The sequence below is a fragment of the Sceloporus occidentalis genome, unplaced genomic scaffold, assembly GCF_023333645.1.
Source record: "Sceloporus occidentalis isolate IW3139 unplaced genomic scaffold, rSceOcc1.0.p SCAF_3, whole genome shotgun sequence".
NCBI lineage: Eukaryota > Metazoa > Chordata > Lepidosauria > Squamata > Phrynosomatidae > Sceloporus > Sceloporus occidentalis.
In genome coordinates, this window is record NW_028316983.1 from 194884384 (window position 1) to 194900499 (window position 16116).

At 39.0% G+C, this 16116-nt stretch overlaps 1 protein-coding gene across 6 annotated transcripts in view; it reads left to right on the forward strand.

Annotated features, from left to right (window-relative positions):
* The window catches only part of ASXL3 (ASXL transcriptional regulator 3), a 157228-nt gene extending 141368 nt beyond the window's left edge, over positions 1-15860 (forward strand). For 5 of the 6 annotated variants that reach the window (XM_089517241.1, XM_089517243.1, XM_089517242.1 and 2 more), the window contains 2 exons: positions 601-2527; positions 5875-10481. In XM_089517241.1, the coding sequence (XP_089373367.1) occupies positions 601-2527; positions 5875-9543 (5596 nt within the window). In that variant the 3' untranslated portion in view covers positions 9544-10481. Of the gene's footprint in view, positions 1-600; positions 2528-5874; positions 10482-13453 lie in introns of those variants that run through there. The other variant, XR_016280618.1, reaches the window with a different exon arrangement.
* Positions 15861-16116: the final 256 nt, after the last annotated feature.

Consider the following 16116-nt stretch of genomic DNA (forward strand, 5'->3'; position numbering starts at 1 on the left):
TATTAATGTAGTGTCTAGATTGTTGTTCAGTATCAATTAAAATTTTAACTCTGTGTTTGGATAGACATGTCTTACAGTCATTATTGCAAAATTAATTAAATAATTTTGTTAATGTTTGCTTTTTTTTAAAAAAAAATAGTACAGTTGGCCCTTGATATCTGCTAGGGTTTGGTTCCCCCCATGGATACCAAAATCTGTGGATGCTGTATCATTATATACGGTGGGGTAGTAAAATGGTGTCCCTTGTATAAAATGGCAAAATTAATGTTTGTTTTCTGGAATTTTAAAAAAATATATTTTCAAGCTGTGGGTGGTTGAATTCATGGGTACAGAATTTGTGGATATAGGGGGCCAACTGTATTTTTGTGCATCCAGATTAGGGTGAATTGTTTAATGGAATGAGCTTCCAACTCAGAATTTGGATATCCATGGAAATCTTCTGCTATAGCCAAAATGCTTCATCTTGCTTCTACAATACTCACTAGGGGTTTTTACTTTTGTATGATATGGTGAAGTTGATTGGGGCTTTTTCTTTCTAAAATACAGGTAGATATTTTAAGTACAATGATTTGGTAATTTAACTCTCTAATTTCTGACTAGGCTGGGCATGTCAATAGATGAGTCTATGAAGCTTACATCTGTCCAGAACAACAACACAGATGAAGATAGTTCACTCTGTGAGTCTTCAGATTTGCCTGGTCCTTCAAGAGAGTCAACTTTTGATGATCATGAAGAGAAAAGCAGCCAGCAACCAATTCTGGCTGAGAGAGATTTCTGTCAGTCACTTTGCAATATGGAACATATTCCATCCAAGGATCTAATAGCAGAAGCTGATGACATTTTGATACCAGAAGAATCAGTTATTCAAGAAGAGATTGCTGAGGAGGTTGAAACAAGTATCTGTGAATGTCAAGAGGAGAACCATAAACCAGAACATGTGAGTTCTGAACAGCCAGTCAGCCCAGATGATACAAAGGAAGAAACAGATACTCTACCACTCACAGGGAACTCTGAATTCTGCGTTGTGATGAATGATGTAATGAGTACATTGTCTCATGTTGAAATTAAGGTAGAAGAAAGAGTGGATTATTCCCAGGAAGAAATGTCAATCATGAATGATCAGCTAGAAAGCAGTTTATCTCCTTCACAGTCTGCTTCATCTACAAACTCTATAAGTAACATGGAAGAAAAAGATCTAGACTCCACAAAAGAGCTAGGTCTTCATGAAAAATATTCCCCTGCCCTCAATGGGTCTTTGTTCACTGGTGGAAGTGTTGCTGTACATATGGAACTGCAAAGTGACCCTGATGAACAGTCATCAGAAAATGCTTGCATTTCTGAAACTTCCTTTTCCTCTGAAAGCCCAGAGGAGCCATCTGTCAGTATTGCATCTCCAGGAGGTGACACACAGTCTACTTCAGAGGAACCTTGTACTCCAGTATCTCTGGAAACAGCTTGTTCATCTGATATATCTTGCACTGAAAATCCTGAAGCTGATAGTGAACAAAAACTTATTGATGATCATTTGAATGCATCTTTAATGTCTGAAGTATCTCCTATGCCTGCCTCACCTGTAACCTCCGAAGCATCTCTGATGTCAAATTTACCTCTAACTTCAGAGGCATCACCTGTTTCTAATTTACCTTTACCATCAGAAACATCACCAATGTCTGATTTGCCCTTAACATCTGAAACTTCCTCAGTATCTTCTGTTCTTTTAGCTTCTGAAACATCTCATTCAAATAGTTTACTGTTAGCTTCCGAAGCATCTCCACTTTCTGATTCCCCATTGAGTGAAAGATTTATTCAGCAAAGAAAATCTCCATGTTCATCTGAAGAATCTATGTCATCAGTGAGAGAAGAAACCTTTGCCATTTCTAATGCTTCTCAAGAAGAGAATCTTGAGTCACAAGAGAAGCAGCCCCATGGTGCATCTGAAACTGTGAAAGCTGTCACACCTGATGCTTCAACAGTGGAAGAATCTAGAAACTTTACAAATCAAGCATGTAGGTTGCATACTGAAACAGAAAAACCTTTCATTTCTTCTGCTGCAGAACATTCTTCTCCAGAAGTAATAAAAACCAGAAACCATGGTGTCCAACACAGAACTGAAAAGAAAGGCACAGTCTCTCAGCTGGAAGTATCTGTTCTAACGGAAGCTGGGGGGTGCAAAAATACTGAATCTCTTCCATCTAAATCTCATGAAAAGCTATATACCTCATCATCATCGGAAAAGTTCTCAGAAGTGGGTCGAAGTAAGTCTCACAAACTTCAAGGAACTGCACAGATTCGATTTGAAGGTTCCCATTCTTCAAAGTCCTCTGAAACTACAAAATCACCAGAAGTAAGAGGTGAAAACAGGGACTTAGAGATTCCAAAGAGGAAGACTGCTGAACACTATGGTTTTGGAATCTGCAAAGAGAAGCGAGCAAGGATCGAAGATGACCAATCTCATCGTAATACATCAGCAAGTTCATCTGAAAGAGAACCACCACCTAGAGAAGAGCCCAGAGTTCCACCTCTTAAGGTAAACAGTTGCAGGAGGGGAACAATAAAACAAAACCCATGGTATCCAATATCTGAAATATATTGAATGTTTAGCTCATTTAAGAGAAAAGCTCAGGAGAATTAATCTCTTCTTACATCAGTTTCCACTTAAAACTACAACTGGTATTTGCCAGTAAGTAACTGGCATCTAACAGCTATTTATTGCTACCCACAGAGGGGTGCCAGTTTCATTGGAAGCTGCCAATAGTAAGATTTCCATATAATATGATTAAATGACACACTAGTAACTGAATTGGCATACTACCAATATGAAATACTGTATTTTATTAGAAAACAGTTCTAAAGAATATTGATAGAGCTTTCTGAATATTGACTTTGTTGTGTCATTCATTTGTGGGCAGGGCGGCCAAGTAATTTACACTACACCCACACTGGAACTTAAACTGCGTATAAGATTCATGTCATATGTTTCTGCTACATTGATTTTGAAAAGGTTTCTTTATTCTTAAACTAACAGAGTCAGTGGACATTATGGAAGAAGTCATGTGTGCAGTTAAGAAAGCCACCACATGTAGTTAGGGTGTGTTTGGCATTTTTTTCCCCTTCATGTCAACTACTCAGAGAGTGTATGCTAAGAGTCAGATATAAATGTTCAAAACTAAATGCATGAACAATACCTGTTTGCTATGTTGACCTATTCTGTGTATCATTTCCTTATCATACAACAATTTGGATCATGAACCACATCATCTATTGCAAATGCTCAGGCTGAAATTGATACTGAAAATATTGCAAATGGTCTCACAGCTAGGGATGTGCACCAAGCACAAGACTGAGGGTATATCCACACTGCAGAATTAAAGCAGTTTGTCACCACTTTAACTGCCATGACCCTGTCCTACAGAATCCTACAATGTATAGTTTGGTAAGGCAGTCAAACTCTGACAGATGAACCTGAATACCTCACCAAATGACAAATCCCAGGATTCTGTAGGAATCAGTTATGGCCGTTAAAATGATATCAGACTGCTTTAATTCTGCAGAACCCTGGTTTCAAGATTTGGAAAACAGGAAAAATTAAATATGAAGGTAACCTGATTCAGTTCTGGTCCATGTCTAACTGACAGAGAACTGGTTTTTATCACTTTAATTCAAATGGTTTTTATCTCTTGAATTCTATAACTGGATGAAATGATCAGGCAGAATAGCCCCTGAAGAGCAGATTATATCTCTAAGGGGCAAAACAGACAGTCCCAAAGCAGCGGCCTTTCAGTGCTGGATCAGGCCGCAGCAACCTCACGCTGTGGCCCCAGCTAGTCCACTGCTTTGCCGGCTCTAAAAGAAGCAGCAGAATGTTGCTCCTTTTAGAGCCGGCAAAAAGGGCACCCTTGCTGCTGTGGCAGCACTTTCCGGTGCTCTTTTTGGCATGTTCCATCTGAATGCCATGCCAAAGGAGTGCCATGATGCTGCCTGCCGTGCGGTCAGGTGGGTGGTGTGACGCTGGCATGGGGGCAGCGTGGGAGCATGTGTCATCGAAACACCACACCCCGACGCTGCCCCCACACCTGCGCTTCATGCCGGTCTGTTTAACCCCTTAGTTTTCAAGCAAATATCAATAGGAGTTTCATATTTTAAATTTGTTTTTCCCCTCCTAAAATGGAATTGCCAATAATCTTTATTTTTCTTGACAGAATTGGATGTAATTTACTGAGATAGTTACTTCTTTTGACAGGATCAACGTTGCCAAGTGTCAGAAGAATAGGTGCAAGTAACTTTATGCAAGAGTAGAGTTATAGTTTGAGAACTTCAAAAAAAAGGTTTTCATGGGTAACTGTTGTGGCAATGATATCTAGAAGAGTAGTGGTTCTAAGTATTAAAAAAGAAAAAAGAGCATTCCTCACAAAAAGGTTAAGAAGGATATCTGGAGAGTTTGGGTAAGAGGTTTTTGTTTTGTTTTTTGGAGGCAGAGACTGATTTTCTTTCTCCAGTTTATCTTTATGATTTTGGGATGGATCTGTATGAACATGGCATATATCGCAGAAGCACCTAACGAAGCATGTAAAATAACAAAAGGACAATGCAAGAACTGGGCAGCTATAGAAAGAGAAATGGTTTTAGTTTTGGTTTTTTTCCCCTCAGTTTTGACCAGAGTCACACTATAACATGATAGGCATGGATGACAGATGTGGAATATCCAGTTGCAGAAAGAGAAGGAAACACCCAGTAGCACCTCACAGCAGGTTCCCCCAAACCCCAAAAACATTCTTTTAATGTTCCTGCCCTTAGGATAGAGGACTAGCAAAGAATATTGGACCCTAAATTAGTCCTGAAATTTGTTCTTTCAACATCCTTCCCTAAACTGGGCTTTGAAAACCCTGTTAAAATAATTCACTGTAATTTGATGTGGAACCTTCCAGTGATAAAACTGTATGCCATTTCTCCCATTCCTATCTCCTCGCCCTGTGTTTTCCATTTATGGAGAGAGTGCAGAGAAATGAATAAGTTTTTCAAGATCCACTGGCTATAGCTCGATGTCCTTTTGAATCCAAGCTGCTAACAGATCTTCTGGAATGTCAAACACAAATTTAGTCCAGTTCAGAGGACTCCTGCTTCAATCCAGAATCAGCCTGATTTGGTCTGAGATTTAGGATTTGCCAAAATCATAAGCACTGCCCTATTTACGCTTTATTTAACTGAGACGCAGTGAAACATCACCAGCAAATTAAGAGAAAATACCTTAGGGGTGAAAAATCATTTTTACTCAGACATGGCTTCCAATTTGGAAATTGACTTTCTATGCCACCTACTGTTCTGCTTGTTACCTACACAGAGCCAACATCCCACAGTGAATACACTTCTGCAGTATGCGGTTTGACTGTAGAAACAATCTTCAGTGAGGTTTTTTTCCTACCCTAATACACACAAAGGTCTAGGTGGAATGCTAGACTGATAGCATTGTTGAAATTTTCTCTCTTTTTCCTTGCAACCCTCTATGCCACTGAAAACCTATTTTAAAAAGTGTTCTGTCAGGAGCAGATTATTAGGGGATATGGTGGTGGGCATTGTAGAGAAGGGGGTTACCCTCACCCACTTCTACACATGGAAGCAGAGCAGTGGATTCTGTCTAGGCGTATGCATATATAATAGGACATTGAAGGGCTTTTCTTGACAGGTAACTAGTTTTCTCCTTTAGTGACAGAGTTCATTAATGATGGGAGTTAATTAGTAAAGTGTATATAATAATAATAACTTTGTCCTTTCACTAGATTGTGATTTTCTATTGTCCTGCTGTGGAGTCTTCTATGAGCTATAAAAACAAGAATTGCATGTAAGGATTCTTTAATTTGATTTTTTCCCTCTTTTCAGATTCAGCTTTCAAAAATTGGCCCACCTTTTATCATCAAGAGCCAGCCTGTTTCCAAACCAGAACCTAGAGCTTCTCCGAGTACCTCAGTCAGCAGTGGGAGGAACACTGGGGCAAGAACGCTGGCAGATATCAAAGCAAGAGCCCAACAAGCTCGAGCCCAAAGGGAGGCAGCAGCTGCAGCTGCAGTTGCTGCAGCTGCAAGCATCGTCTCTGGCAGTTTAGGGAGCCCCTGTGAAGGAGGAAAAACCAGGACATTGGCACATATCAAGGAGCAGACAAAGGCCAAATTGTTTGCAAAACACCAAGCCAGAGCCCACTTGCTCCAGAATAATAAAGAAACCAAGTCTCAACATGCCACCAAGGAAGGTCCACAAGCAGTGGAGATTCCTGCTTCTTCTGAAACAAAAATTGAAGGTTCTACTGGTGTAATTATAGTTAATCCTAACTGCAGGTCTCCTAGCAACAAGTCTGCTCACCTCCGTGAAGCTTCTGCTTTATTACAGCAGTCACTTAATGCCACTACTTTACCAGAAACTAGTACTGACATCTCTGTTCACAATTCTGATGAAAATATACCTGTGTCTCCGTTGTGTGAGAAAATGCTTTCATCTACCTCTACAGAAAGTAACAGTGTGTCAGTGCTATATAATAAAAATTCAGTCCCCATGTCTGTGTGTAGCACTGCTATGTCAGGAGCAATTAAGGAACTTTCTTTTGCAGTTTCTGTTGATAAGTCCTCTGTCTTAATGTCTATTGAAAGTACAGATACAAAGGCATGCAATATAACCATGATGAAATCCATCCATGGGGCTGACACTCCATGCATTGCTCTCCTGCCAAAATCTGTTGAGAACCCCACTGCTCCAGCCACAGTAGATAGTACAGTCTTGACAAATTCCTTAGATGAGAAAAGATTGCCAATGCCAAGCAGCAATGCCAATAATGCCATCTCCAGCCAATATACCACCGTGCCAGCTTCAACTATTTCAAGTAATTTGCCAAATCATCTGGTTGGTAGCTCTGTTTTGATTCCTCCAGTGGGATCAACAAATAGATATTCTTCTGATAAGATAGCCATAACTGGATCCAGTGACCCATGCTCTTTGTCAAATACCACCCCAATTAGGGCAACTTTACATTGCAATGAAGCACTTCCAGTACCAGATTCTATTGGCAGGACTTCCATTTCAGTTTTTGCAGGTAATATGATGACAGTAGGTTCTTATGAAAATCCCACCAAAGTGGGTTCTGATGTCATGGAGAGAAATTCTGGAGTACGAAATCATTTAGATATGTCTGGAAAATCCTCAGGAGGTTACGCACAGACAACTATGAATAGATCTATACCTTGTAAAGTCATTGTTGACCATACAACAACAACTATAAATTCAAACTTGTCACTGGGTATTTCCTCTGAAAACAGCACAAATATGCAGACGAAGCCCATTAGGACAGAAACTGCCTTAAAAAATATAGCATGTCCTCAAGTGTCTGTAATAAGCAGGCCAGAGTTGCTTACTAATGAAAATCTTGAGCATGGTTCTGGCTTCAGTACTGTTCCAACAAAGCAAGATGGCAAACATTTGCAGACAGCATGCACCGGTCTTCGAGAAGTGCCTCTTGTGCCTCAGGATAAACGACTTGAGGATGTTTCTCCTGGCCAAGGTTTTTCGGAACAATTGCGAGGTCCTTTGGCTTTCAAAAGTGAAGTAGAAAATATCTGTGCCAACCCTTATAACTCTAATAGCAGAATCTGCTGGAATGAGGATGAAGCAATGAACACTGACCCATCTTTCGGTCATCATAACCCAAATAAGCATAAGGAATATACTGAGCAAAACTGTTTAAAAAATGTCAAAACAGAGCCTTCAAGCTTCGTACATATGAATGAAATGCATTCAAATAACATTGTGACAAGCATTGCAATGCCTGTTAAGTCAGAAGTTAATGAATCTGACAAATGCTTTAGGATGGACACTGAAGATTTTCCAAGACCTGAAATACCTCTCCAGGCTGCAGCCATCACCACAAATACACAGACTGCACAAGGCTCCAAGACATCTGTTCCAAATTCCATGGAAAACTCTTTGTCACTGACAACAGAAACATTAAAAAAAGTTACAAATATTGGAAGCACAAGCTGTCGTTTGTCATCGGTAGAAGCCAACAATCCTCTTGTGACACAGCTACTGCAAGGCAACCTGCCATTGGAGAAAGTGTTGCCACAGCCCAGGTTGGGAGCCAAGTTAGAAATTAACAGGCTTCCCTTGCCTTTGCAGACTACCGCAGTATGTAAGTCAGCAGCAGCTGAGAGAAATGTAGCTGAAAATCCTTCCAACTCTCCAAACCCAGATGGCAGAGGATTTGCTGCAGGCAGTATAGCCCCACTACAAATCAGAAAACGTGAGAACCATCCCAAAAAGAGAGTGGCCAGAATAGCAGGGGATGTTAAATGTGAGCCTGGGAAACCATCAGTAGATGCTGATGTTAAAGTGAGCCCCTGTATCATCACTTCCAGCATGAATCAACTTGGACATGGTCAGCTGTTTAAGCAAGAATGGCCAAGCAAACATACCATTCAGAGCAGGATTGCCCACAGCCCAGAGATCAAGCAGCAGAAGAGGCCATTGCCTGCGTGCAGTTTCCAACAGAACTTATTCAGCGTGGACAAAAATGGCAGTTTCCACGCAGAAGCCAGCACCTTACATAGACAACATTTCTACCAAATGCCAGTGACTGCCAGAGGTCCCATTCCTACTACAGCAGCTCTGATGCAAGCAAACATAAAGGCCCCATCTGGCTGCAACACCTTTGCTTTCAGTAGGCATCTAGAACAGAAGGCATTGGGAGAGGTCAGCATGTCCCCAGCTCCTCACCAGCTGAGGCTTGCTAGTGTTTTTTCCTCTAATATTCAGATTAAGGAAGGTGATGACATCTCGAGTGCCTCACAGACTCTACAGAGTAAGTCCTTAGTACATCCTCCTCCCCCTCTACCCCCACCACCACCACCACCACCACCACCTCCTCTTCCCAATGCAGAAGCTCCATCAGATCACAAGCAACCGGCAGTTCCTATGGAAACCACTAAAAGACTTGGTTGGCCTCAACCAGCAAGCGTCTGTAGCAATATAAAATCTGAACCTGTTTCTTTTGAGGAAGGTTTAAGCAGCAGCTGTGAGCTGGGCATGAAACAAGCTTCTTACGATCAGAACGAAGTGAAAGAACAGTTGAAAGCCTTTGCGCTGAAAAATGCCGACTTCCCTTCCTATTTACTTTCTGAGCCACAGAAGCCTTTTGCCCAATTAACTGCTCAGAAAATACAGACTCAGCAACAACAGCAGCCGCCGTCTCAGCAGCAGCAGCAGCAGCTCTGTGGAAATTATCCTACGATACACTTTGGTAGCACAAGCTTCAAAAGGGCAGCATCTGCAATTGAAAAATCCATTGGAATGTTAGGAAGTAGTTCAAACACAGCCGCGAGCCTATCTATTCAGAACACTCAGATTCCAGTTCAGAAATTTGCTGACAGCAGCAGTGCAGATGAGCTGGAACTGAAGTGCTCTTGCAGGCTGAAAGCCATGATAGTGTGCAAAGGCTGTGGCGCCTTCTGCCATGATGACTGCATAGGCCCTTCAAAATTATGTGTCGCCTGTTTAGTTGTGCGGTAGAATCTCAACCAGAGATGCAGGATCCCTTATCAGCCACGGACAGCAAAGGAAAGGTGGGACAACTGGAATATATACGGCTATTTTGTATCCAGATACAAAATATTAATAGGGGAAGCTCTGTTTAGAATTTACAGATTTCTGCTTGCATGGCTCTCCCTAGTAAGAACAACCCCTTTGAATCATGTGCCCAGTTAAAACATGTCAACCTTTCTTACTGTGTTAAACGTTCAGCAAAATTGCATTTTCATACCTGTTTATGTGCACAAAGTGCAGAACATTCTTTTTACCATTTATAAACACAACATATCTTCCTGTAAACTAAATACAAAATTCTTAATCTCCAAATCTCTGTGCCTAACAGAGGGCAGAAAAGCAGGGAAGCTCTAGCCAGTGAAGAAAAGGCAATGGGAAAGAATTGTATTCTTTTTGCAATAGTAGACCATAATAGTTATTGTGTTCCTGAAGCCACAGTTGCCATCCATGATTGACTTATAGGCAGCAAAAAGGAAAGAGACATTTTTGACATCCTGATATTGATAATTTTGATCCCTTTATAACAAGTTGTATGGGAGGAGATTTAATTAAGACAGGTGTCAAGGATTACCTGTGATAATTGGAATCTGTATGATTTTAGAAGTTTGGAAGGGGAATAACTACAGCTGTTATAATGTATTTACTCATTTATCTTCCCCAAACTTCACCTACAAATTTCTCCTGAAGGAAGAAATTCAACATATATATGTATATGGACCATAATATATAAGCAACACCCATGTTCTGAGCAGTGATACCATTTCAATACCCTGAAATTAACTCTTTTTAAAAAAAAATCTGGCTTTGTACATCCAAAAAAGCAAAAAAGAAATGTGATTTACAGTCCTTTTAAATATGTTTACAAGTTGATATATTTTAAATTACTTTGTCAGTTTTGCTTATAACCCCCCTCTCTCTCTCTCTCTCTGTGTGTGTGTGTGTGTTGTTAGTGTGTTAGAGCGATTTCACTCTACACGTATTGCATAGGCCGGTTAGAGCAATGAGATTTTTTTAAAAAAGATACTGCATCTTTTAACTTTCGATACTGTATTTAATATTGATTTATGTTGATAGTGATATTCCAGACATAATAGCTACCAGGCCTTTAGAGGAGAGCTCTAGAAATTGCCAGCTTCTTTTCGCCAATAAGGAAAATGTTTGGAAAGGGATATAAATGTGGAGCCTGAGAAGAGAAGATACTGGATTATCTAAAAAATGACTCTGCCTCCCCTTTTTGCTAAAGAGTACATCAGATGTAGAGTAGAAGTTACTTGCATGCTGTCATGTGAATTTAACCACCTCAATGAAGTAAACATTAGAGAAATACATAATTCCTACCCACACAGTAGAATCTGACTAACCTAATGCCTGGCAACCCATGCAAAAAAAATAGGCAAATCCTTTCCCTTTCCCCTGAAAGATTTATAATAGCAAGGTGCTGTTCTAAAATCTCCCAATACTAATAATTTATTGTTTGGAATAAACAGTGCTGCATTGACTTTTCTTTTAAATTCCAAAGTGTTGATGTAATGAGGGTGATAAAAATGAACATCAAATTAAAATATACAGTGATGTTCCATATGCGCTTTATCATATTTTGTTACTAAATAATACATTTAGTCCAAGCATTTAGAGAGGTTCTACTGTTGGTTAATTATGTTTATGTTCATATAAAACCATATTTAATCTAAAATCTGCCATCCTCTCTCTCTCTCTCTCTCTCTCTCTCTTTCTTTCTCTGCCCCCCTTATTTTAATGGATTAGCATAGAGAGGATTTACATTCCTTTAGCCAAAGGTCTAATGGGATTCTTGTTTTGTTTTCATGGCAAACAGATGGCTTTGATACTCTAAAGTATGGGAGGACTAGATGATTATGATTGTCTTACCAGAACTGGTCATACAATGGGATATTGTAGATCAAAAGCACTCCTTTTGTAGAAGAAAAAATGACACACAAATTTTCAGCACTTTCAGATGCCCTTGAAGAGATTTCTTTTTTCAAAATACATGTTTGAAAAAATATTTTGTTAATGTTCAAAATGGCAAAACAGAGCTGTTGTTAAATAAGCATGTGCTTGCATATTTAATTGAGTTTAAGAGGATTTTTACATAGAATTTGCTATAATGATTGAACACAGTGGATAAAATCCCATTTCAGTTAAAGCCTACCAACACTGGATTATATTTGATAAACACAGGGTATTTTCTTTATTTAACAAAATGAACACAGGCAACAGGATTTAGCTACAATAAGGTCTTCTAATTACACTAAGGCGTGATATATGGAAAAGCATCATCTTGGTAGTTTCAAAAGCTTACCATAGAAGTCCGGACATAATCTAGTGAAAGTGAAGCACTTATGGCTGCAGTCCTACACCTTCTAGTTTGAGAATAAGGCCCCTCAAATTCTCAGAGACTTACTTCTTGATAAAGATGTCCAGGATTGTGATTCAGGTCTTGGGGGCCTGCTTTGTTTTCTCCAGAGGACATCTGTGTTATGGCTAAGAAAATATTAAAAAGAAGTTTTGTCGTACTTTCGTTAAGGTTGGAGTAAGAGCCAAGCTGGAAGTAGTTGTATCAGATAGGCATGGTTTAAAATATGGTTATTCCTTAAACACATTGATGTCTTGTTTTAACAACGAAAGTGGTACGTGGGTAAGGGCCTTAAAATTTCTGTCTTACCCTCTCACAACCTCTCCTACTAAACTCATGTTGTTCAGCTTTGGTACTAGGTTTTACGTCTAGCTTAGAGCTTACAAACAATTCATTTTTTCATGCTTAACTACAACTCACTGTTTTAGCCAGCATTGCCATTTTGTTAAGTTTTTGTGCAATCCACAATGCTTGGGTGCATATCTTGAGTATGAGAGAGAGATGAGCAGCAGGCAAAGGGCATTTTGGCATCCTTCTCCTGTGCATCTGTTTTGGTTTTTTTTTTTTAAATAAAAAATGCCATGCACACCCTCTGCTTTCTGCATGATTGCAGCTAACCCAATTTTAAACTCACAGATGTGGTTTCACAGTAGGGATATGGCACTAAAGATATGGCTAATGATAGGGAAGTCACTTCTCCCATGATGTGTGTATGCACATGTGAGGGTAGCATGGTGGCAGTTGAATTATTTAGCATATGAGAAAGTGTTCTTCAAAAGGGGCTTTTGAAAAATGGTGCTAGATATTTTTACATCTTTGTCCAATTTTTCAGCCACTGCTTTTTGATGTTCCATCTATCTGTAATTATGTTTACTATTTAGAAACATCCTGATGGTGGCAGTAGTGGCTTACAATAATTGTTCCTTGTCTAGAAGAAAGCAAATGATTGGTTAATTTTGTGTTTCCCTTGTCTTTTTATCTACATTTTTGACTAAATTTCAGGGCCATGCCACTGATCTCTCAAGATCAGTGCACATGGTATAGCTATGGAAGAGATAGCAGGGATGGGTGGTAGGAGAATGCAACTTAGCTGATAACTTTGCAGAGGAATGGTTATGGTTGGGAATGTTGCACCAGCACTTTGTGTCACATGTCTTTTCACATTGTTCCACTATTTAACTATTAAATACATTCATCCTGCTCCTCATCAAAATTATGGGCTCTTCAAAGAAAAGAGAACACTTGCATCTCTTCACATACTATTTTTAAAAAATATATACAGAAGATCTCAAGCTGTCTCTGTAGAATTCTGAGGTGATATGAGACAAAGGTTGAAATAAGGAACATTATTTGAAAGCTGCTCAAACATGGGGATAGCTGTGGGAAACTGTTTCTTTTGAATAAGAGATGAGAGATTATGCATGCTGCCAGTCCTCCCAAAAGTGATTTTCTCAAGCTCTGTGAAAGCTATCTTCTAACCTTCTATATATATTTCTTTTTCAGGTCTATTTATTATTTCCACAATTTGCTGCTATTTCAGTGATTTTTTTTTCTTAAAAGATTAGCATGGTCCCAGTTAATGAGGACTTCTCTAGTGAACATGCTGGTGATAGATTTATCAACTTGATGGTGTCACTGAGGGCAAAGAAAGTCCTCAGCTTGAATAGGCATAATGGGCAGCTGGACCAGTGCTACCTAGTTCTGCTGGAGTGATGGTTTCACTGCTTGTAGTTGCAGGACTTTCATGCTGATCTAGCCCTGGCTATGCATAGAATGAATTGCAGAAGGAAAAAATGTTCACAAAAATGTTCCCCATTCCAACATGGGATTATTTTATATGGCAGACACATCTGCTATGGGTATACCAGTATTTGTTGCAACAAATATGCATGGTGTGCACCATCTTTTTTTTCAGTATCTGTGTAGATGTATCTGGGAACCCAGTCTGTTTGGTTCTCAGGCGTGGGTATATGGAAATGTAACACTGTCATTCACACTTTACAATGTAGTTGCAGTGGGTAAAACTACTGGCATAGCTTGACAAAAACAATTACCATGTAATCTGAAAAGCCCAGTAAGTGGAGTGCTGATCAAGGATAATCTAAAACAAGAGATGGTATAATGTGCAAATTGTATTAGGCCCCCTTTCTATCTTTAGTGTCAAACCATGCAAAAATAACTTGGTTGAGAAATATTGCTTACATATCCCCAGCCATCTATAAAGAATAAAATTGATATTTTTTCCAGTTTTCCCAGCATTGTTTCCAGCACTTTTTGAAAGTGAGATTAAAGGTCTCCATTGTGTTCTTCCACCTTAATATTTTTACCCACACATCTCTAAGGTCTGTACATAATGTTTGGGCATTTGCTATGTGCATTTTGTGTTCCTGCCAATACTTTTCTAAACTCAAATCCTATAGTCCCTTTATAGTCCTTTTATTGAAATTATGTAAAGGTTTGAGGAAGTGAACATTCCTAATTTTGTATTCCATTTACCCTGTATGGTTTAGTGCATGAAATTAATTAATTGGGGGTAGGGAGCAGGGGGAAAGGTTGAGCCATAAAGCAAAAATGTATTTCCTCTGTACTATAGATTACCTTTTTAAAGTGGTATGTGTTGTCAGGGTGAATTACTGAATTCTATTTTCAGGACCATGGATTTTTCTTGCTCAGTTTCTTGTAAACTGGTGCATATTGGTGCTTTATAATGCAGTTTCTAAAGTGAAATGACCTTATGCTGCAGTTCTTAAAAACACGCACACTATTTCAGAGAAATTGTTATAATCTCTGGTTTTGCATAGTATGGTGAAGGCCCAGGATAAACACTCATCATAAAAGCTCAGAAATGCCACCTAACAGGATCATCTTAGCTCACCTATGTGATGCCATGAATTCGACACTGAGTGACTTTTTGTGTCTGGTTGAAGTTGTTCTGTACAACACTGGGGGAAAGACCTACCGGTATTATATTTTCCAGTGGATTATCACGGACCTGTGTAGCTAAATGCTTCTGAGTCTAAAGGGAGGAATCCTGTTGTCTTCAGTCATCATACTTTGCATTGTAAAACCAACAAAAATAGTATTTTTCGTCTAATTTAAAGGAGCTGCTGCTTTTATAGCACATATTTCGCTTTGTACTATATTTGATAGTTAAAAGATAATTTAGCTTGTAGAATACTTTGTTGTATTTGTACTGTTCATGAATGTTACAAGAAAAGTGCTTTACTTTGTTGCCATAATTCTCTTGTACTGCTGTAAAATTATTATTTTTTCTGCTTTACAAATACCTAAATCGATTGACATTTTTGGTACTGGGTTTTGTATATGTTATTTTTAATTTGTCAGTATTTTGAATGTTTACATCTCTTTGACACTAGCCACTCAATGCCTTTTTAGGGTAGTATTTCTCCTGCCCAGGATAAGAGCAATGCAAAATCAACCCATATCTGACTTGCATGAGGAATATACATTTGTATGGGTTAGGGTATCCCTCCCATACATGGATATTTTGCATCCACATATAGCGAAAAACAAACCTCCTCTCAGTCCTCTACCAAAGAATAAAAATATATTCCCATAGGACAAATTCTTCACATTCTCAGAAGGAGGAGTTGATTTCAATGGCATTGCTACGGTTTACTGTTATGCTTGCTTTATTACCTGACTAAATGTGACTGAGTGAAAAGAAACATTTAACTTTTATGTTCCTTTCAAGAGACAGTGTTTGGTTTAGAAATCAGGGATCATGCTTTCATCAATGGTGCTGTTCGTCTTTCTTTTTTTAAAAAAAAAAGGAAAGGAAAAGAAAACGTTGCATACAAAAGTAACTGATCACAAGAATATAAACTAAAGGAAAATAATTGTTCTGTCTACATGTTTGCTCTCTACCCTTCCAAATCCCTTGAAAATAATAATTCGGGCTTCAATATTAAAATATTCTAAAGAAAATAAAAACAAAAGTAAAAATTGGTTTGTTTTTTCTCCTCTGTTGAACGTATTATATGAAGATCAGCAATTTCTTCATTATCTGAAAGATTGTTATGGGGTAGGGTGGGGGATAATATTCATGGTTTAGCACTATTAACCATGGCCTGAATCCTCTGTAATGGTCCACCTTATGTACTTTATGTATACTTAGTTACATAGCGGGGATGCCAAGAAAGTCT